The sequence below is a fragment of the Procambarus clarkii genome, chromosome 65, assembly GCF_040958095.1.
Source record: "Procambarus clarkii isolate CNS0578487 chromosome 65, FALCON_Pclarkii_2.0, whole genome shotgun sequence".
NCBI lineage: Eukaryota > Metazoa > Arthropoda > Malacostraca > Decapoda > Cambaridae > Procambarus > Procambarus clarkii.
Genome location: NC_091214.1, coordinates 18,827,071 through 18,851,310, shown reverse-complemented (window position 1 = coordinate 18,851,310; position 24,240 = coordinate 18,827,071). Strand labels below are relative to the sequence as shown.

Here is a 24,240-nt window from a genome sequence, read left to right as displayed (position 1 = left end):
AAAAGGGACCCTCCATGGGGACAAAGTAGGAATGACATGAGATACATTGCAAACAAACTGAAATGGAACAGGGACAACAGCCAAAGTTCAACAAAAGCAGGCATGAGGATGTTGCAGATCTTGTGAGGTAGTCCAGGCAGTAATGATCCCGACAATCGTGTAGTGACAAGATGCTGGTTTCAACATACAAGCTCTGATAGCAGACAAAAGGCACCAAAGCCAAGGCACAACCCAGCATGGTGCAGAGCAACATGTCGAAGGAGAGAGGAGTAAGTAGGGCAGCCATAATCCAGTTTAGACAGCATGAGAGAAGTACAAATAGAGGAGTGTGCATCTATCAGAATTCCAAGAAATTGGGGACAAGAAGTAATGTAAGGACCTTAGAGCATTCGACTGAGGTAAATGATACAGGGTGACCAATCTAAATGAGAGTCAAATATCAACCCAAAAACTGGCAGAATCTTTATACAGAAAGGGACTACCATAAAGCGACAACTGGATGAAGAACAATCTGCTTCTGGCTTCTGAGTAAAAGTCATAGCACAAGTCTTAGCTATTGAATACTTGAAGCCATGACTGGTGGCCAAGGATGACAATGCATCAATTGCAAGTTGGAGGTGGTGTTGGAGGAAAGGAGCGTTATCAACATAAAGGGCTGAGAAAATGCCAGTGAGAAGTAAGACCATTAGGGCAATGAGGAAAAAGTAGTGCTCAGAACACTACCCTTTAGAACACCTTTGAATTGAGGAAAGGAGACAAAGGTATCACCAAGTCTCACTTTAGAGCAACGGCAAGAAAGGAAGCAATGAAAGAAGAGCGAGAAATTGCTACGAAGGCCAAAAGAATGAAGCTAAGACAAAATATTGTACCTGCAGGTGGTGTCAAAAACATTTCCCAAGCCAAAAAGAATGGCAACCACAGAGGTCTTTGTGGCAAAAAGCAGATCGAATGTAGGCCTCTAGATCCACAAGAACATCCGTCATGCTATGACATTTGCAAAAGCCAAATTGAGAGGGAAAGAGGTAGCAATAGTGTTCTAAGAACTACATAAAATGGACATTGACCACACATTCAAAAAGCTTCCAAACACAACTTGTCATGGCAATGGGATGAAAACCCCTAGAGTTCTGGGTTTCCAAATAGGAAGAACCAGCCTCAAGCCAGCCTTCAGACTTACCAACAAAGCAGTTGGCCAAGATGGAGTTTCACTTTGGGTTCTGAGAGAATACACATCTGATCTGAGCACTCCACTTCAATTAATTTTCATGCAACTTTGTGTACAGGAATCTCAGCAATATCTCCTGCAACAATATTACCGAGTATTCAATAATACTCAGCAATATTTTCATGCAACTTTGTATACAGGAATTCCGTCTATTTCAGCAATATCTCCTGCTCTGAAAGGGAAAATGAGTATCGAGCAGTACTCAAGACTGGACAGCCCAATCAATTTGAATAATACAACCATTTTGATGGGATCCCTGGATTTGAAGGTTCTGTAATCCATCCAATCATTTTTCTGGTTGGCCCTATATTTACTTGGTTATGCTCCCCAAATGTTAGGGAGTTGTGTAAATAATGCTGTTGTTGTTTTAGATTCAGCTACTCGGAACAAAAGTTCCAAGTAGCACGGGCTATGGTAGTAATGTACTTGTTCTGTAAATGCTGTTGTTTAATTGTTTTATTACTAAATTCTATAACTTTTGTGCTTACTGAAGACCCCATTGGTACAGTATATCATTTGTCAGCAAAATAAATGACTAAAAGGCCTGAACAGTTCCCAACCAGCCTTTCAAACTGTCTTGAGAACATTAAAGAGAATGAGTGTATGCACAGGACAATAGCTTACAGTGCATTCTGTACATACAGACTACCTTCTTATACCATATCTTTTAATTGTGCACAGCAAACAAGGGGCAATTTCCTACCCTGCAATGGCATTTCAACTCCAATTATACTGCAGTAGGCATGAAGAAATGCTTGTTAATTTTTAATACACCTATCTTGAGGTTATCTTGAGATGATTTCGGGGCTTCAGTGTCCCTGCGGCCCGGTTACTGATTTTCTAATGAATTTGAGGGTACACTATATAACACGAATGCAAAGTGCACATGGAATATCTTCAAGGATAAGACTGTTAGTGGTACTCTGTGCAGAAGTAGTGAATAAGTTTGTACCTGCTGTAGTGTAATAGTGCTCATCCGATTTTATGGTGCAAATAATATAAATGGATATGACATATGTAATTACTGATACAATATCTCTTTTCTTCTTTCACTATACTGTATTATCCATCTCTTTACTCTGAACTAATGCCTCCCTGCTCCACAAAAGTAAGACATGGGGTAATATGGATATATTTTTTTATACAAGTAGGTTCTGATGATTAATTGGTATGTTCATAAGGGCATCATATTAACATGATATCTATGAGAAAATCACTGGAGCAGTACAGTGATGAAACCAGCATCCTAGATATTCCCAGATGTGTGTCTTACCCTTGGACCACAAGATGGTAAAGATTACACAACCTCTGGATTTCTCCGAATCTACTTAGGAGTCTGGAGGCACCAAGCTGGTAGCCAACCCAAGTTTTACATATAATTCCCATACACTCTGGTGTAGGTAATTGGCTTCACCCCAAACGCTCTTAACATACACAACAAAATCACATTCCCATGATTTATCCACGAGAAAATTATTGAAGCAATTAAGATAATTCAGAGGACTCCCAAGCTTTGTAATCTTTGATCATGTTGTGATCCAGGGACAAGATGCACATCTGGGAGTACCCAGGATAATGGTTCGATCCCAGAACTGCTCTAATGATTTTTTCAATTGGTACAGTCTTGTAAAACCACTAACATGCATAGCATTTTGGGCTAGTCTTAAAAGCTAAGAATGAATTTGCAATAAATTTAATGTTAAAAAATGTAAACAATCATTAATCTTGAAAAATAAAACTAGTATACATTGAGAAACTTTAGTGATTTGGCATTAACATAATTATAAGGTAAGGACTAGTTTATATAACAATATGAGTGTTGATAATGATATAGCATTGATGACCCAGTTACATTTTTCAATGGTCTAGCATGAAGTGAATTACAGTAGTTGCACAAATTAAGGTACTGTACTATGGTAAGGATTTTTTTGTACTATATTTGAAAGTATTGGTTGAATTAAACTTTGCTTTATTAGGGAGTTCTCTATTGGGTTCCTTGATTTGCATGGCTTATTTCCATGCATTGCATTACATTAATCTAAAAAGAGCTTCAAGTCAGAGGTTAGCACTGAAGTATAGTATAGTATAGTACAAGTATAAACAGCATAAGAGAATGTACAGTGTGAGTATGATTAACATATTAAAGAATTTGAATAGAGGAGTTGTATGTTACAGTACAGTATGGAAAGACAATTTGTTATAGTTATGAGATCCTTTTTTTTGCTGGATGATGTATTGGGAAGTAATAGTGCAATAAGAGCAGAGTAGGGCAACATCATATCTGAGTTTTTAAAGTACAATATAGTACTGTATACTGTACCAACTTTTTTGAATGATAGTGATTTTTCCCCAAGAGGCTGTGTAGTGTGGAATGAATATACGAGTACAGCTGTATCTTGCAGGTGATGAGTCACAATAACGTGGCTGAAGATCTTGCCTATTTATTGCCTCTCTTGCCTATTTATTGCCCTGCATCAACTCCTTATCACAATCGACTTGAGAATGGTCCAGGATGGACCGAAACGTCATCGTCCCTTCACCTTCTAGTGTGTGGTGTGGTCTACAGCTGTATCTTGTTTTTCTGGACAAGTGCCTTCGCTCTTTACTCAAAAATGTTGCAGCGAGTTAATAATTATCATTATTATTACAGTACAGTATTGCTCTTGAGCTATTTTCCATGCATATGAAACCCTGCCTCTAATATACATCAGTGACAACATAATACCACATTGCCTTTCAACTGAGAGGCATGGGTTGTGAGGCACCTAACAACCCTCACTAAATAACCAAATAAAATACAAGAAACCTTAGAAAATTAAATTTAAAGGCTTAAATAACACGGTACCACCCATGAGTAATCACAGCACTAATATAAATCTTGCAAGCATTCACCTGATGGAACTATACTGGGCAAGGTCAGTGTAGGAAGCCACACTGGGTGTCAGGAAAGAGAGTGTAGCTCTCTCCAGCCTTCATCTGTCCTCCACAGAATGGGAAGTGCAACCTGGAAATACAAACCTTTAAATTTTGCTGAATAGGTTATATATTCTTGACTATGAATATATATTTTAATTTTATTAAATATAATTTTTACATATTAATCACTATTTGATAACACACTGACTTTCAGTAGGGCTTTAGCCAGGGCTCGAAAATTATTGTCACTTCATAATACAGTACAGTACAGGACTGTGGTTTATGAACATAATACTCCATTCACCACTTTTCCAACAATGCTAGTACAGGAATAGTTTGTGTTAGCAAAACCTTTCCATTTTTTAGCTCTTTCATTATTTTGCCAACGGATCAAACCCTAGAAATAATCAAGCATACCTTTTTACTTTGAGGAAAAGAAGATAGTTATGTAACTACTGTATAAAACTCTGGTGTAGTCCCACTTGGATTATTGTATTCAAGTATGGACACTTCACCTTCTGAAAGACATAGCTGCAGTGAAGAAAGTTCAACACTGGGCAACAAAAATCATTCCAGAACTAAGTCAATTCTCATACAGGAATAGTTTGGGGCCACAGCACTTAAAACACCTAAAATAGGCATGACAGGGCAGATCTCATTGAAACTTGTAAAATACTGAATAATTTTGTTGATTCAGGCAATTTCTTCAAAAGGTCAGATGTAACAAAAAAAAAAGCATCATTTTAAGCCCAACAAACAACAATGCTGATCTGAAAAGTAGAGATGCTTTTTCACCCACAGGGTGATAAACTCATGAAACTACCTATCTGCTGAAGTCATAAATGCCAAAACAGTTACTGTATATGTAACTGGCTTGGGAACCTGGAATTACTTTGGTGACAAAGACTACATCTTCACACAAGTACAGCCCCTTAAAAATGAGAGAAAGTAGGACAAGAAGACATAAGTGGTAGCTAGAAATGCAAATACATCTACTAAATGCAAGGATGGTACAGTCAAGTGTAAAGGTACGGTAGTTATCAGGAGCATGCACTAAGCCAACTAATGGAATTCGCCAAAAGAAGTTACGCTTGTGGAAGTCACCTCCATCCACAACTTAAGGCCAGATTCTACAAATATTTTGATCATAATTGTTAAAGTATAACAACAGGTACAAGACTAGCAATGAGCTAGATCTCACTCCCACATTGACACTGATAGGCAAGTACACCCCTCCCTCTCTCTCTCCCACCCACATTTATTAACCTGAGGGCCACCATCTCTAGTGGTCTTGATGAGGATAGAAAGCAAAGGTCCCCCCATTTGTCCTGATGAATTTATCCCCCCCCCTCCCCATCTTCTGCCTTCAAACACAAACCCAATCTACCCCCCATATTTTTTCACTCTCTCCCACCTCCCGAAATCTTCCATCACATCTTACCTCCCCCCCTCCCCTTCCCCTCCACACACACACTTGCTCTCTCCCATGACTACTGACTATCTTCACTACTTGGGCACTGCCAGGTACCCCATACTAGAAATTTCTAACATTAATCCTGCCGAAATAATATGCTGGAAAAATCTTAGAAAGGTTGAAAGTTACTATCAAGGGGAGCATGGGGGCATAACATAAACCCCCCCTTATGAACATCCACCATTAACCACCAGTCACCCTACAAAGTCTGGACTAGAATGACAGACTAAACAAATGTTTTTTATGATACTGTATATAGTATATATTATAAGAAGTATATATTGTATACTCCATCATCTAAAGGAGTCAATGCTGGATGGCAGGCTGGCAGCTGATATGTGCATTCTAAGATGAAATAAATATACAGGTCCGTCTCGTCGAACCAATCCACAGGGTGGAGGTACCCTCAACCGAATCACTTAGTAACATCACGTATTCAGTGCTGTTATCTACTCCCTATCCATGGTATGATTAGGTTAAAATTTTATTAGGCTATGTTAAACAGTGAACACATTCACTGTTTAACATAGTAAACAGATTCTCAAACATGAAATATGAAATTTCATTTCATTTCCCTGGTTACCAGCAGACTATTATTAGAACTGTAATATGCTTTTAGACCATCACAAATATTTAGATAACTATCTAGGTGGTCTGAGAGAGCAGTTGGTGTTTCAATCTAATTACTTTATCCTGAGAACAGGCTCCTGAATTTTATCTTTGTTTTCCCCATCTTCCTCCACCTGCATTTAATTTTACCTGAATTTACCTGAGGGGCCACTAATACTAGTGGCCTTGATGAAGACTGGAAGCCGGCAGCTTGTCAAAGGTCCCCCTCCATTTGCCCTGATAATCTTTTCCAGCTGAATTTTAAAACCCAGCATAGTTTTGGCGTTCAGAGCTTCGGCGGGTAGGTGGTTCCACTGGTTTACAACCTTATGGATGAAAGAACATCTTGTTTTCTGCCCTACATTGTGATTTGTTGAGTTTGAACCCCCTCTTTCTTTTGTCTCCTAATTTCTATATCTTTATTTGAACCCCATTTTTCCTCCTTTTTCCCCCTTAGTACTCTACCTTCTTTATTTTGTAAATTTCCTGTATTCCTTCCTCTCTCCGTCCCCTCCTTCCGTCTCTCCCCATTTATTTCTCTGTATAGCCTCCCTGAGTCTATCCCTTCTCCGTTTTCCTCTCTTGTCTATTTCTTTGATTGTTGTCGTCCAGAAGGCCGCTAGTCTAATGTCTATTCCCTCTCCTGTTTATTCTCCCAGTTCTCCTCCCTCTTCTCTCTCTTTTGTTCCCTCTTCACGAGGTGTAAACACCCGCACACCGGCCCAAGCATCACTTCAAGACCAGGATGCTGTGTATACGAGAGCCTAACGTTACCAGGTTATACTGAAGCAGGCAAAATTTTATTAGTCAAGCCAGGCTAGCGTCTCAGTCGTCCCGATCCAAAGTCAAAAGCAAACTGTGGCAGTATGAAGGCAATGTCGATTGATTAATTGATGAAGATTAAACCACCACAAGAGATGGCAAAGGTATGAATAGCCTGTAGGTGGTAGATGTTTAGAGTGAATGTGATTTAATTTGTTTAGTTTTGCCGAGAGGGGCGAGTTTATTGGGCAGAGCCACTCACCTGTGAGTGGACATACAACATAGCAGCATGGACAACACCCCCTAATAGGAAGAAACCCCGCTGGATTGTTCATCCTGTGGTGATTTTTTTTAATTGTTAAATTTTGCCTACAGGTGCGAGTATGTGAATGTGATCTTTGCTTGTGTAACGTCTTGATGTGTGAGGAGGACAATGTGGCCGGGAACAAGGAGGTATACTCACACAAGGCCCGTAGAGAGCTGCTGGAGGTGGAAGTAGCTGACGTAGAGGGTGGGAGGGTTGAACCTGAAGATGAGGGCGTGGAGCAGGCCATGGTGACTCTCGTACTCCACCTGGAGGGCGAGGAGGACGCCCAGGGGTGGAGTGAAGCCCACCCACGACACTCCGCCTCCGGCCTCCACGAACGTCGGCCTGTTCCGCCACACACGCCGCCATCACACGAGGAATTCATGTAACATGTGTAAATAAACAATAGTTTCCTCACCATAGAAATAAATGGCATTCTGCTTCATAAAGTTAATATTTACACAGCTTTATTACGCCTCTCGGTATATACAATGTTCTGACTTTAGTCTTAAATTTTAATAATAATAATAATAATAACAATAATCATAATAATAATAATATTTTTTTACGCAAAAGTGCATTCATACATTCATATACATACATACATACATACATACATACATACATAGGATACAAGAATAATGTAGGATGTACAGGTAGTTTTTTTTATTAACAGGATAAGGCGAGTACTATGCGTAAAGCCACTAGTTCACACACCGTTTTCCCTGTGATGGAGGAAACAAAACAAAAAACTTAAAAAAGTAAAGACTTAAAACTAATTAAGATCAAAGGCAAAAAATGAACTGTCTTCCTGTCCAGTCTGTCCAGTCAGCAAGGGCCAGTCTTCCTTCTGGGAGACTTCAACGCAAGAGTTGGCTCCGATCACAGCTCTTGGTCTTACTGCCTGGGCCAGTTTGGATTTGGGAAGATGAATGAGAATGGGAAGCACCTCCTGGAGTTCTGCTGTCTCCATGATCTTTGTGTCAATAATTCCTTCTTCGACACCAAGGCCTAGCATAAGGTTTCCTGAAGACACCCCAGGTCTAAGCATTGGCACCAACTCCACCTGGTGCTTACGGGGTGTAGTAATCTGAGAAGCGTCAAACTGACCCTCAGCTTCTAGAGCGCAGATTGTGACACCGACCACTCTCTCGTCGTTTGCTAAGCAAAGTTCTAACCCCGGTAAATCTACAGAGCAAAGAAGGAGGGAAGAACACGTATTAATGTAAACAAGACCCGTGATCCTCACAAGGTGGAGGAGTTCACTACTGCGATGGAAAATGCCCTTCCTGGACCAGCCTGCGATAACGCAAGTGAGAGGTGGTCACACCTCAGGGTCACCATTTTCAACACTGTCATGTCCACCTTCGGTAAGAGGCAGAGCAAATCAACAGACTGGTTCGAGGCCAGTGCAAAGGAACTGTTCCCCTCGTAGACGAAAAAGATACGAGCTCTCTCAGCCTACAAGATCCTGTCCTCAAAAAGGAACATACAGGCCCTCCATACTGCCCGCAGTAGAGTTCAACAAGCTGCAAGGCGCTGTACTAACGATTACTGGCTCCAACTTTGATCCAGACTGCGGCCACCGTCGGCAACATAAGGGGCATGTACGTAAGGGATCAAACAGGCAACAGGCCCTACACAAAACAGGACGGCTCCTCTGAAGTCAGCCAATGGAGAGATCATTAACGATCGTGATCAACAGATGAATCACTGGGTGGAACATCACTCCGAACTCTACTCCAGAGAGAACTTGGTCAGCGTAGAGACCCTGGATGCAATCGAGTGCCAGCCCCCCATGGATAACTTGACCTTGAACCGACTGTGGAAGAAGTTGAGAAAGCACTGAACTCATTTCCTCAGGGAAGTCCCGAGGAGACGACGGGATTCCGCCTGAAGTTCTCAAGTGCGCTCGAGGAACACTTAAAACTGAGCTTCATGAACTTCTGTGCCAGTGCTGGAGGGAGGGCTCGGTGTCACAAGACATGAGAGATGCAAACATCATCACAAAAATAAAGGTGACAGAAGCGATGTCAACAACTATCGCAGCATCTCCCTCCTCAGCGTCGTCGGCAAACTCTTCGCCAGGGTCGTCTTGGTCAAGCTCCAGATTCTTGCTGGAAGAATGTACCCTGAGTCACAGTGCGGTTTCCGAGCAGAGAGATCTACCCCTGACATGGTGTTTTACCCAAATTAACAATTTACCCAAAATTTGCTTGTCCATTTTAAAGAATGAAGAACAATTTTTATTTATATTACTTCTAAGCTGTATCACTTATGAACCCATCCCTGCCCTTGTGCGGCAGTGCACAATAGAAAGTTGTTTTCACGTATCCATACATTAAAACATTGATTGTAACAATGATATATATGTGCTTCAGCCTACAGTTTAGACCTATTGTCTTATGTATGACCCTCTGTCCTGCTTGTTCTTGTTGTTCGAACGTTGTACCAACGTCGTAGTTTCGGTGTGTGTTTGGCGGGAAGAGACCGTATGAAAAGCACTAGCTTGTGTGTAGTGACCCGTGACTGACCTCCCGGGTGCTGGGATGGTGACGTGGCCGTCTTGACCTCTTAGTGTGACGGTGAAGCGAGCGAGGTCACCGCCGCTCCTGACAGCAGCGGGGGTCAGCGCCGTCACCACACTCACTCTGTACTGCTCAGCTGTCACACACACACAATGTATGTTTGTTAATAAATCAATATTTGAAGCTATTCAAATTTGCCAATCAATCCTCCTGTTTAGATAGTTGTTTTTGTAACTATATGCACCATAGTACAAACATTGACGTACTAAACAATTAGATAGTAGAATTTGGTACTATTCACTTTATAGTCCGAAATAAGAAGCTAAAAAAGAAACTTAAATATTCCTAGGCCTAGTATAGCACACATATGTACTATATTAGACCTCTGATAGCGTGTATTAGGCCTAGGGAGGTTAGGTTAGTTTAGGTTGTCTTCGCAACATAACTATAAACCTTTTCCAGATTGTACAAATTCAATAGTACATATCTCTACTTTCTAATTGCGTTGTACGTCGCTATATGTACTATGGTCCTCATCGTTACTATAAGTACTGTACTACTAGGAGGATGGGCTGAGATGTATACAAGAAGGTACGATGGGTTGTGAACGTACATACATTGATGAAGTAATAACGCTATGCGTGTTAGAGGATTTACAAGAATGTAAGAATTCTTGTATGTAACATAAAAAATGAAGAGACAGCTCACCACAGTAGGGCGGGCGAGGGTTGGTGCCCAGGAACACCTTGACGGAGGGAGCTACTGATGGCTGTCTCTCACCACCACCACCACCACCACCAGCACCACCACCACCACCACCACCAGCCCCACCACCACCACCAGCCTCGCTCCTGCCCGTCTGCCGACCCGCTCCTGACCCCACATCGCCGCTGTTGTTGACATTTGGTGTGTGGACGGTGCTCGGGGAGCCGTGTTCTGCGAGGACATTGGGTGTAGGGTGTGTTTGTGGGTGTATAGGGTGGGCGGTGATGCCCATGGTGGGGCAGTGGGCGTGGTGACACCCCCAGCACGCCCCCGTCTGGTACTCCTCCCATGACCCGCACACAACGCCCACGAACCTACACCTGCAACACATCTCGCGCCATTAAGGTCAAGGATGCTCTTCAACTTTTATATTTATATTGCCTGTTTGAAGAACTATTTCAATCCCCTTATATGGCTTACACGATTATTAACAAATTGAATTAATCAGTTAACATTTGAAACAATTGACATTTCGGTTATATAATAATTTTATTATAGTTGTTCTCGTTCAATGTACATTTTTGAACCTGCATAGAACAGGCTTGTGCCATGTACTCACTCAGGGAGGCTTGACTCAGGGGAAATTTATCCTCGCGTACAACTAGACGGTTGAGGATCTTCACTGTAAACCAGACATGACAAGGCTGATCTCATCGAAACTTGTAAAATACTGAACAGTTTGGAGGATATAGATCCTGACAACTGCTGAATTTTTAAATCTAACTGAATAAAATTATCAGGACAAATGGACCTTAGACAAGCCTCGGGCTTCCTGTCCTAGTCGAGGCCACTACAAATATAGCGGCCCTCGAGTAAACTCAGGTAAACTAATTTAGAAAGGATAGGCTTCTTTAGAGAAGACTGACTCTTTTTAACTTAAAAAAACAATAATTTAGGGAAGATGAACTCATCTCTGACAGGACGACTCATTTATAAATTAAGGTAGATGTACACGCTTCACTTTGGCGTGGATGGACTTACTGTGAGAGGATGGACTCCGTGAAGTAATCAAAAGACCTATGGTGGTTGCAACCGATATAGGTTAGTATCCCCCCGGCAACGGTTCTTTCGTTTTCTATGTAACTGACAGCGGAGCCTTTGCATCCGGCCTGATCCGACCCTCCGTTCGGATAAAAGTCTATGTGTCCGATTGCATCCGGATGGCCCATCTCTGAAATACATGAATGAAGGACTAATAACCGTAGTGCCAGAGATTGCAATTGTATTTGTTTTTACTTCGAGGCACTTGTCCTGCGAGTGAACAGTACATTTCAGCCATATATATTTCGTCCGCAATTGGCGCAATCAACTCCGGCCTTGATGGCATGTAATGATCATTACTGCACACACACAAGCCCCTGTATACGCACTTGCCAGCTGCCAGGCCTCGACGGGGACATCAGTGTGGATGACATCAACAAAGTCAGCGTCGGTGGGGTCGAGTCGCACCTCTGGAGGAGTATTGGTGAAGTAAGGTCCGGCCGGGTCCAGCCCCGTGATGCGCCCCACCTTAACCAACACAAACATTACTTCTCTCTGGATATATTTGATTGTATGAAAGACATATGTTTACATAACTCTGACCAACGCACAACTTGGAGCGGTTGTATACTTTACGAATCTCAAAATAATAATATATATATATATATTATATATATATATATATATATATATATATATATATATATATATATATATATATATATATATATATATATATATATATATATATATATATATATTATATATATTACACATTTTAATGCTCGTGCCCCAGCGAGGCTCCTTACTCACCCTCTCTCCTCTGGTGATCTTGACGTAGTCTCCAGCGTAGCCCATGAGGTGGGCACCCAGGCTGTGACCCACCAGGTGCACGGAGCCCGGGGCTACACTGTAGTACTCCTGTACGGATGGAACAACACAGGATAGTCAGGCTATGATAGGGGATGATTACGTTCTTATGAAGAAGGGGCTACCGTAGAACTCCAGGCTAAGAGCTACTGTGGAACACCAGATTAATGGGCCCTTGTGGAGGACGTTTATAGCACATTATACAAGACATTTATGATGTTGGTAGAAGGAGAGGATTCAACGAGACTGCTAGACGGAACTGGGGGAGAGGGAGACAGATATACCAACCGCAAGCAGGTGGATAAGATAGCCTGTGATGGCGCCCACCAAGCGGGAGTTAGCAACAGCCTGGGCGTACGGGGGCTGGGCGCCCCTCCACCAGTCCACCGTCACCACGCCCACGCCCTCTGACTCCAGCAGTGACTTCACCATCCGCTGCACCCAGTCCAGACCCCCAGACTCCATGTACCTGTGGCAGGAGGTGGGGTGGAACACATGCCAGCTTTAGAAGAATAATCAGTGAGAATAATTTATAAACATTCAAGCATTATGGTGTCATGAATATTATTTCCCCACAGCGACAGACAGAATTAAAGGTTCGGACACAAACTTAATATTGGGAGCAGTGATCAAAACTCCACAGACAAATTAACGAATATTAACAGATTATAATATTGACCTCTGCCAGCCTGAGTACCCACTAATTGCTAGCTTCCTCACCTGTATGAACTCTTGCATGCTATTATTACCCATGGTCACTAAACCATGGTCATGGTCACCCATGGTCACTAAACCCACCAGAATTACTCAAACAACTGCTGCCACTCTTGACCACATTTGGATAAACATAACCTGCTCGACCCTTGAGGTTATCTTGAGATAATTTCGGGGCTTAGCGTCCCCGCGGCCCGGTCCTCGACCAGGCCTCCTTTTTGTCACACATCCCCAGGAAGTAGCCTCTAGCAGCTGTCTAACTCCCAGGTACCTATTTACTGCTAGGTAACAAGAGCATTAGGGTAAAAGAAGCTCTGCCCATTTGTTTCCGCCTCCACCAGGGATCGAACCCGGAACCTCAAGACTACGAAACTGAAGTGCTGTCCACTCAGCTGCCAGACCCTCCGTAATAATCACTGATGGTACAACACACCACCACCAGACTTTTCCTACAACTAGGAGTAGCAAACCACCGATATAAACACCCTTCAATATGCAACTTTGCTGGTAACAAACTTGAAGACTGAATGATGACCAGACCACGTACTAGAAGGTGAAGGGACGACGACGTTTCGGTCCGTCCTGGACCATTCTCAAGTCGATTGACTTGAGAACTCTTGGAGACTGAACTCTGTAATATGGCCAATATCAACCTCAGAGTACAAACATTTCTTTACAAGCCTCCATAATGCTCGCTCCTCCTCGCTGACTAAACAAGTTACAATCACAGGGAGTAGTGCCCTATGGCTCACTACAGAAATACTTAAAAATAATGAACAAAAATCATAAATATAAGAAGAAATACAGGATAGGGGCTATCCCCGGCGAGACAGAACTGGTTAGGTCCGTTTCCTATCACCTAATGCACCTGTTCACCGAGCAGGATATAGGTACGTCTAGGAGTTAGTACTCACCTAGTTGTGCTTGCGGGAGTTGAGCTCTGGCTCTTTGGTCCCTCCAGAGTCTTAGGCAGCTTATTGTGGGGTTGCATCACGTCTAACATTATTATATATATCTATATATATATATATATATATATATATATATATATATATATATATATATATATATATATATATATATATTGTTAAATATGACCGAAAGGGTAAGATTAATAATTCTAACACGAATCTTCTCAATATTTCTTACTCTTTTCTTCACTGTCGAGGATAATTGAAAAATTAACTCTCCAAAATTCATTTTTAACATTTTTATTTTTGGTCTGACGCCTAAAAGCGTTTCGTAACGGCTTCTTATATTCTCAAAGACTGCTTTACACATAACAAAAATCATGCTTATATGCGTTTTGGGCGAGGTGAAATGACACAAATGTTTTCGGTGAGGTGGGTATAAATTGGGTATGAAAACATAAGAATGAAAGTAACTACAGAAGGCCTATTGGCCCATACTTTCTCTTGCTGCTTCTGTGTTGGTTCGGGGTCTTGAAGTGGATAGAATATAGTTATGCGTTAATTGGCTGTTGATTACTGGTGTTGACTTTTTGGTGTGTAGTGCCTCGCTGATGTCGAGTCTCCTGCTATCGCTGTATCTATCGATGATTTTTGTGTTGCTTGTTAAGATTTCTCTGGTGATGGTCTGGTTGTGAGAAGATTATATGTTCCTTGATGGAGCTCTGTTGTTTGAGCATTGTTAATTGCCTAGAAAGAGACGTTGTTGTCTTGCCTATATACTGAGTTCTTTGGGCTGACAGTCCCCAAGTGGGCATGTGAAGGCATAGACGACGTTGGTTTCCTTCAAGGCGTTCTGTTTGGTGTCTGGGGAGTTTTTCATGAGTAGGTTGGCCGCTTTTTTGGTTTTTGTAGTAAATTTGTAATAATACTACAAAAAAAAATGGCCAACCTACTTGTGGTCGATCTCGAACCCATTGTTGATGTGACGACTTGTACTGAATTTTGTAACTAGCTCATCAAGATTGTAACTTGCTTAGTTAAATGAATTGTGGGGTTCAGTCCCTGAGCCCATTATGTGCCTCTGTAACCCTTTAATTTCCACTACCGCCCACACCATGGGTATGGGGTGCATAATAAATGAACTAAACTAAACTACTCATGTGTAACGGGGGGGGGGGGGGGAATAGCTCTCTTATGTCCATTATTCCGCCCCTACTTTATTCTAGAGTTCCCCAGAGCCCCTACTGCAGCCTCTCTAGTTCAACACCTTGTAGTCTAGGTATGTGATTGCCTAGGTGCTACACCCACAAGGCATTGTACCTTGATCAGCTACAGCTGTACACCCTTTAGTCCAGCCATTATTGTCATGATTTACACAGCTGTACACCCTTTAGTCCAGCCATTATTGTCATGATTTACACAGCTGTACACCCTTTAGTCCAGCCATTATTGTCATGATTTACACAGCTGTACACCCTTTAGTCCTGCCATTATTGTCATGATTTACACAGCTGTACACCCTTTAGTCCTGCCATTATTGTCATGATTTACACAGCTGTACACCTTTTAGTCCTGCCATTATTGACATGATTTACACAGCTGTACACCCTTTAGTCCTGCCATTATTGACATGATTTACACAGCTGTACACCCTTTAGTCCTGCCATTATTGTCATGATTTACACAGCTTAATTTTAATTCACTCAAAATTACTTACTTTTATAGTTACTATAGATCTCTTGAACAATACATAAATGTTAACTTCTCGTTTAGTATCAAGTATTACTCCATTATACATCTAAATAAATGCCCTAACAATGCTTACCTTATGCTGGAAACTCTACACATTAATGCTTGAGTGTTTACCTACGACTTCTCTATAGTACAATGTATCACTTGTTTATTTGTATAGCAATATTATTAACCTTTGGACTGTTTAGGAGAGGTCCTTGTTTAGGTGGGTGAGGGGGGAGTGAGGGAGGAATTTTTAGTGGGCACTTGGCACTTGGTAAGTGTGGTGGAGTGGCCGGCCGGGGAGCGTGGGGAGGGATGGGGAGGGCCGGGGAGCATGGGGAGGGCCGGGGAGCATGGGGAGGGATGGTGGTGGGCCGGGGAGCATGGAGAGGGATGGTGGTGGGCCGGGGAGCATGGGGGAGGGATGGGGAGGGCCGGGGAGCATGGGGAGGGATGGTGGTGGGCCGGGGAGCATGGAGAGGGATGGTGGTGGGCCGGGGAGCATGGGGATGGCCGGGGAGCATGGGGAGGGCCGGGGAGCATGGGGAGGGATGGGGACGGGCCGGGGAGCATGGGGAGGGCCGGGGAGCATGGGGAGGGATGGGGAGGGCCGGGGAGCATGGGGAGGAATGGTGGCGGGCCGGGGAGCATGGGGAGGGATGGGGACGGGCCGGGGAGCATGGGGAGGGATGGGGACGGGCCGGGGAGCATGGAGAGGGATGGGGGCGGGCCGGGGACTATGGAGAGGGATGGGGACGGGCCGGGGAGTATGGAGAGGGATGGGGACGGGCCGGGGAGCATGGGGAGGAATGGAGACGGGCCGGAGAGCATGGGGATGGGCCGGGAGCATGGGGACGGGCCGGGGAGCATGGGGACGGGCCGGGGAGCATGGGGAGGGATGGGGACGGGCCGGGGAGCATGGGGAGGGATGGGGACGGGCCGGGGTAGGAGGAGGCCGCGGCTGAAGGACATGCTTGTGCTGTGAGCTCACTTGTATTATGGCGAGTCTCAGGCATGTGCCCGCGCCACCCGCACTACACCCCATCACCCCATCTCTCCCCGTCACCACACCCCATCACTCCCCGTCACCACACCCCATCACCCCATCTCTCCCCGTCACCACACCCCATCACCCCATCTCTCCCCGTCACCACACCCCATCACCCCATCTCTCCCCGTCACCACACCCCATCACCCTCCCGCTCTACCCATCACCACACCACACACACACCATCACCCCCGCTCACCCCATCACCCCCGCCATCACCAGTTGGGAAGAGAGGCGGGACCAAAGAGTCAAAGCTCAACCCCCGCAAGCACAATTAGGTGAGTACAATTCGGTGAGTACACAATTAAGGTTATGGCTACTAAAGTTCAACCAGGAAACTGTAAAGTAATGAAATTAGGTGAAGGGAGCAGGAGGCTGAACACAAGGTACCATCTGGGAGGCGATATCCCGCAAGAGTCAAATAGAGAGAAAGATCTAGGGGTTGCTATCACACCGAACCCGTCCCCAGAGGACCACATCAAAACGATATCATCAGCGGCATATGCTAAACTGGTCAACATAAGAACTGCCTTTTGAAACTTGAGTAAGGAATCGTTCAGGACCCTGAATACCACTTATGTCAGACTGGAATCTTATGTTAATCCTGGAATATGCAGCTACAGCTTGGAGTCCATACGTAGTTAAACACAAGACAACGTTAGAGAAGATTCAGAGGTATGCCAACAGACTGGTGCCAGAACTGAGAGGTATGAGTTACGGGGAAAGGTTACGGGCGCTTAAACTCACGTCCCTGGAAGACAAAAGAATAAGGGGAGACATGATCATCACCTACAAAATTCTCAGAGAAATTGACAGGGTAGATAAGGATAACCTGTTTAACACTGGTGGTACGCGAACAAGGGGACACAGGTGGAAACTGAGTACCCACATGAGCCACAGGGACGTTAGAAAGAACTTTTTCAGTGTCAGAGTAGTTAACAGGTGGAATGCATTAGGCAGTAATGTGGTGGAGGCTGACTCCATACACAGTTTTAAGTGTAGATATGATAGAGCCTAGTAGGCTCAGGAACCTGTACACCAGTTGATTGACGGTTGAGAGGCGGGACCAAAGAGCCAGAGCTCAACCCCCGCAAGCACAACTAGGTGAGTATACACACACACACACACACACACACACACACACACACACACACACACACACACACACACACACACACACGTCACAAAATTAGAGTTGTAACAAATGAGGATTGCAGGATCCTCCAAGAGACCTTGAACAGGTTGCAAAGATGGTCAAAGAAATGGCTACTGGATTTCAACACGAGCAAATGTCAAATTATGGAAATGGGACTAGGAGATAGGAGACCAAAGGGACAGTACACAATGAAGGGGAACAGCCTACCTGAGACGACGCGTGAAAGAGACCTGGGGGTGGACGTAACACCTAATCTATCTCCTGAGGCACATATAAATAGGATAACGACAGCAGCGTACTCTACACTAGCAAAAGTTACAACATTATTCAGAAACCTAAATAAGGAGGCCTTTAAGGCGCTTTACACTGCCTACGTGAGACCAGTCTTAGAGTATGCAGCCCCATCATGGAGTCCCCAACTGAAGAAACACATAAGGAAACACAGAACAGTGCTGCAGCTGTGTCTGGGTGCTGGGGGAACAGTCCTCCAGCTGTGTCTGGGTGCTGGGGGAACAGTCCTCCAGCTGTGTCTGGGTGCTGGGGGAACAGTTCTCCAGCTGTGTCTGGGTGCTGGGGGAACAGTCCTCCAGCTGTGTCTGGGTGCTGGGAGAACAGTCCTCCAGCTGTGTCTGGGTGCTGGGGAACAGTTCTCCAGCTGTGTCTGGGTGCTGGGGGAACAGTCCTCCAGCTGTGTCTGGGTGCTGGGAGAACAGCCCTGCAGCTGTGTCTGGGTGCTGGGAGAACAGCCCTGCAGCTGTGTCTGGGTGCTGGGAGAACAGTCCTCCAGCTGTGTCTGGGTGCTGGGAGAACAGTCCTCCAGCTGTGTCTGGGTGCTGGGAGAACAGTCCTCCAGCTGTGTCTGGGTGCTGGGGAACAGTCTTCCAGCTGTGTCTGGGTGCTGGGGGAACAGCCCTGCAGCTGTGTCTGGCTGCTGGGGGAACAGTCCTCCAGCTGTGTCTGGGTGCTGGGGGAACAGTCCTCCAGCTGTGTCTGGGTGCTGGGGGAACAGCCCTGCAGCTGTGTCTGGGTGCTGGGGGAACAGTCCTCCAGCTGTCTGGGTGCTGGGGGAACAGTCCTCCAGCTGTGTCTGGGTGCTGGGGGAACAGCCCCGCGGGTATTCTTCCTATACTAGGGGGGGGGAGGAGGTATGCTGTGTATGCTGGTATATGTTTACTCGCAGGACGAGTGACGCTGCGCAATACACTCGCCCTATGGCGCGAGAATTTAAATTCTTAGTCATCCAGGGTGGCGCTCTTAAGAGCAACACCCGGGACGCTCTTAAGAGTCCATTTACTTATCATAGTAAATTCATTACAGATTATAATGTATTTCATCATGTCAGCTGATGGCGTGTTTGCCAGATTATTGTCTGGCATTAGGGGCGCGCGCCATCATAGGGTCGGGAGTGGCGCCGGGAAATGAAGGTGCCACTGTGTGATCGCGTATTACGTAAGTGTCGGTTCGATTCCCCCCGCAGCACGTGCCGATGAGAGGGTGGAGATATATACCCCCACGCTGGCTCCCACACCCCCCCTCTCTCTCTCTCTCTCTCCTACCCGTCGACTGGCGCCATGTTGTACCTCCTCCTGTCTGTCTCTGCTAACCTGAGGTCGTCTGTCTACCGTCTCTCTCTGTACCCTTGTTCCACTATCTCTTCTCCTTGACCCATGCGTGAGTTACTGACCCATGAGTGAGGTACTGACCCATGAGTGAGGTACTGACCCATGAGTGAGGTACTGACCCATGAGTAACGAGGAGGAGCGGTGCTTCAGCGTCGAGACAGGAGTGGTGGATTGTAGCCAAATCCGTCACATTCAGAGCCTGTAGGCGGAAAGAAAACATCACAAAATCAGTAGTAATTCTAATGTATCCTGGGGCTTGAGGGCTGCTTGGTCTGGTCTTAAAGCTGGCATGGGTTTATATTTATGAGAGGGAGGGAACTTTTAGGAGAAAGGCACCTCCACTATGCATATATCCACAATATATAATAATATTATACCGCCAAGTCGACTATATAGCACTGGGAAGGGGTCAGGATACGGATTTGGGATGGGACGGAGGGAAGGAATGGTGCCCAACCACTTGGACGGTCGGGGATTGAACGCCGACCTGCATGACGCGAGACCGTCGCTCTACCGTCCAGCCCAAGTGGTTGGTCTTATATCTGTAAGAAAGAATAAAAACTTTTAAGTGCGATCAAATGAAACACGAACACCTATGACAAATGGAACACGAACACCTATGACAAATGGAACACGAACACCTATGACAAATGGAACACGAACACCTATGACAAATGGAACACGAACACCTATGACAAATGGAACACGAACACCTATGACAAATGAAACACGAACACCTATGACAAATGAAACACGAACACCTATGACAAATGAAACACGAACACCTATGACAAATGAAACACGAACACCTATGACAAATGGAACACGAACACCTATGACAAATGGAACACGAACACCTATGACAAATGGAACACGAACACCTATGACAAATGGAACACGAACACCCACGACAAAACTGGCCGTGTCCCCCCACGACCTCCTCTGAGAGCTTCCACCTGCTAAAGTAGTCTACATCACACCAAATACTAACCTAACCTAACCACATATCGCACCTCCCAATTTAAATATAACAACTAAAATCACAAGTCTATTATATACGTACAATAAATATATTTCTTTCAAAATTCTGTACTAACGGAAATCTTACCCAAATATCTCGAATTTTTTCAGTGCAAATTCAGCTACTGGGAACAAAAAGTTCCAAGTAGCACGGGCTATGGTGAGCCCGTAGTGGCCTTACCTGGCACAGGAGCAGGGCTGTAACGGGGAGGTGTGGGGGCTTTATGGTCAGTAAATATGTATCCGACTCACCACACATGTAAACTATCTGGGGCCAGATTCACGAAGCAGTTACGCAAGCACTTACGAACCTGTCCATCTTTCCTCAATCTTTGGCGGCTTTGTTTACAATTATTAAACAGTTAATGAGTTCCGAAGCACCAGGAGGCTGTTTATAACAATAACAACAGTTGATTATGAAGTTTGCATGCTTGTAAACTATTTAATAAATGTAAACAAAGCCGTCAAAGTTTTAGGAAAGATGTACACGTTCGTAAGTACTTGCGTAACGGCTTCGTGAATCTGGCCCCTGGTCAGCGTGTCTGGTAAGTTAATAAGGGATTCCGTCTTCAGCGGAACGTTTGACTCGTATTCATAAACAATTTTCGGGTCTAGTTTCCCGACGATATCTTCAGACGGCGGACTACAGTGATTTAAAACACCAATCATTTGTCTGTGAATATGAGATAACGTTTAGAGATAATACTTACAAAAGTGGAAATGTAAGTAATCGCTATTTCATATAATTCATGGTTTGATGTTTGGCTCAAGTCCTATGATTGATTGATTGATTGATGAAGATTCGTGCCCGTGTCACCCAAGAGGTGGCACGGGCATGAATAGCCCGTAAAGTCCTTGTCTATAAAGTCCTATGAGCCGCGGGAGGGTTATTAAGTCCACCACAATAGCTTACTCACCAGCCAGTAAGTACACTTTGGCCCCCGAGCCATGCGCACGGCTAAAATATAGTGTGTAATTAGGTATCCTTACGAGAACGCGTTTCTTCTACAGATGGTAACTATCTCTTGACAGTGGACCAGCCTTGACAGTGGACCAGCCTTGACAGCGGATCAGCCTTGACAGTGGACCAGCCTTGACAGCGGACCAGCCTTGACAGCGGACCAGCCTTGACAGCTTTGACAGTACACAGGGACGTGAGTGTACCGACTGACCTCCACCTCACTAGAGCTTGACCTAATTATCTCGATAAAAGTGACTATCGAAGCGTGTCATCAAAACATAGGGACGAAGGGGTCACGGCGCGCGTGTACACATACATGTGTGTGTGTACACATGTGCGTGTACACAAACATGTGTGTACACATACATGCGTGTACACAAACATGTATCCTGTCCTCATAAGTGGAGCATTTTGCTCACGACTCACAACTGACTGTGTTCGAACTTTTTGAAACAGTGCTTCACTCTTCCTGTATTCTGTCCTCATAAAGCCCGTCCTCATAAACAAAGGCCCAAAAGTGATTCCATGCACCCGCCAAACCCCCTTTTTATGAATGAAAAACTGTTTACACACGACTCACAACTGAGTTTGTGAGTCCGAATGTGAGTCGACTCACGACTCACATTCGAACACTTCCGGAACAAGTGCTTCACTGACGAATTGTGTTCGAACCACAACGCTGTAAATGCTTCACCCACGTACTACAAATACAAATAATCACCAACAGAACCTAAACACCTAACCTAACCTATGCCTATATATACACAATATGTTAATATCCTATAATATTAATTTATATTTTGAGAAAATTCTCGTTTTGAATAAAAAGAATGTAAATATTTATGAATACGTCTGTGGAGTCGACCGCTGGATGGAATGGACTTGAGTCGAGGACGGGTTGGTACTTTGAGTCCAGCCTGTACTGTAAACACTCCGTGATTCACCCTAACCACAACACCTTACCTAACCTTTCCTAGGCCTAACAATGCATAAGTAGGCATACATCAGTCTCAGGTTTACGGGCTCACCATAGCCCGTGCTACATGGTCACTTCGTTCTGAGTAGCTCAATTTGAAACAACATCAGTCTCAGGAGACTATGGAGTTGGGCTCTGGTTGTCGGTCTGGAGTGGCCTCTCCAGGGCGCAAAGCCAGGGTAGGGTGATACGGGGGAGAAGCTGTTACTCATGCAGCAGGTCCCTCCCCCCTCTCCACTATGCATATATCCACAGTATATAATAATATTATACCGTTAAAAGATTTAGCCCGCTAGTTGGTCGCTACATGAATAAGTTACTAGTGACTAATTAACATAGGCCAGTGTTACCCAGTCCCCCTGCAAAGTTTGGTGAGGCTAGCCCAAGGCGTCTGACCCCCAACCTTGAGCAGAGAAACATTCTGCTTTTCATTTCAGTGGGTGATCTGTGAGGTTCAAGTGGGAATATACTGCAAGAATATTAATGTAGGTGGTAATGGTGTCCCAGAAATCACATAATGTCTGTAGATTAAGAGATAAATGAAAAAAGTTATGTATTGCTGATGTATATGTTATACTTAAGGATACACAGAAATATACAGGATAGACTCATCCTGTATATCCTGCCTCAACTCATGAGACAGGATAAATGATGACCTTTTACATGAGAGAGATTAATTAGCTGTTTGGTGAGAGAAGTGTGCTTAGCGTGTGTACTCACCTACTTGTGCGTACCACCCGTGTTAAAGAGTTTATCTTTATCTACCCCTGTCAATTCCTCTGAGAATTTTGAAGGTAGTGATTATGTCTCCCCTTACTCTTCTGTCTTCCAGTGTCATGAAATGCATTTCACGCAGCCTTTCCTCATAACTCATGCCTCTTAGTTCTGGGACTAGCCTAGTGGCATACCTCTGAACTTTTTCCAGCTTCGCCTTGTGCTTGACAAGGTACGGGCTCCATGCTGAGGCCGCATACTCCAGGATTGGTCTTACATATGCGGTATACAAGGTTCTGAATGATTCCTTACACAGGTCCCTGAAGGCTTTTCTGATGTTAGCCAGCTTCGCATACGCCGCAGATGTTATTCTCTTGATGTGGGCTTCAGGAGACAGGTTTGGTGTGATATCAACTCCTAGATCTTTCTCTTTGTCCGTTTCATGAAGGACTTCATCTCCCATTCTGTATCCTGTGTCTGGCCTGTTTCCACCGCTTAGGTTCATTACCTTGCATTTATTCGGGTTGAATTGTAGTAGCCATTTGTTGGATCATTCATTCAGTCTGTCTAGGTCATCTTGTAGCCTCATACTATCTTCCTCCGTCTTAATCTTCATCATAATTTTTGCATCATCAGCAAACAATGAGAGGAATGATTCTATACCCTTTGGGAGATCATTTATATATATCAGAAACAGTATAGGTCCAAAAACTGAACCCTGCGGGGCTCCACTTGTGACGTCTCGCCAGTCTGAGGCCTCACCCCTCACAGTGACTCACTGTCTTCTGTTACTTAGGTACTCCCGTATCGAATGGAGTACCTTTCCTCTCATTCCTACCTGCATCTCCAGCTTTCGCACTAGTGGTACTGATGTGGTACTGTGTCAAAGGCTTTCTGGCAAAAATATGCAGTCTGCCCACCCCTCTCTTTCCTGCCTGATTCTTGTT

General features: G+C 44.4%; 1 protein-coding gene across 5 annotated transcripts in view; it reads right to left on the bottom strand.

Annotated features, from left to right (window-relative positions):
- Positions 1 to 2,902: 2,902 nt before the first annotated feature.
- LOC123771123 (pancreatic lipase-related protein 2) overlaps positions 2,903 to 24,240 on the bottom strand; it is a 46,958-nt gene continuing 25,620 nt past the window's right edge. For 3 of the 5 annotated variants that reach the window (XM_069309516.1, XM_045763498.2, XM_045763501.2), the window contains 9 exons: positions 19,742 to 19,821; positions 12,726 to 12,906; positions 12,381 to 12,488; positions 11,957 to 12,095; positions 11,568 to 11,757; positions 10,530 to 10,906; positions 9,828 to 9,957; positions 7,450 to 7,638; positions 2,903 to 4,229 (listed from right to left, as the gene is read on the bottom strand). In XM_069309516.1, coding sequence (XP_069165617.1) covers positions 4,142 to 4,229; positions 7,450 to 7,638; positions 9,828 to 9,957; positions 10,530 to 10,906; positions 11,568 to 11,757; positions 11,957 to 12,095; positions 12,381 to 12,488; positions 12,726 to 12,906; positions 19,742 to 19,821 — 1,482 coding nt within the window. In that variant the 3' untranslated portion in view covers positions 2,903 to 4,141. Of the gene's footprint in view, positions 4,230 to 7,449; positions 7,639 to 9,827; positions 9,958 to 10,529; positions 10,907 to 11,567; positions 11,758 to 11,956; positions 12,096 to 12,380; positions 12,489 to 12,725; positions 12,907 to 19,741; positions 19,822 to 21,632; positions 21,788 to 24,240 lie in introns of those variants that run through there. The other 2 variants (XM_045763499.2, XM_045763500.2) reach the window with 2 other exon arrangements.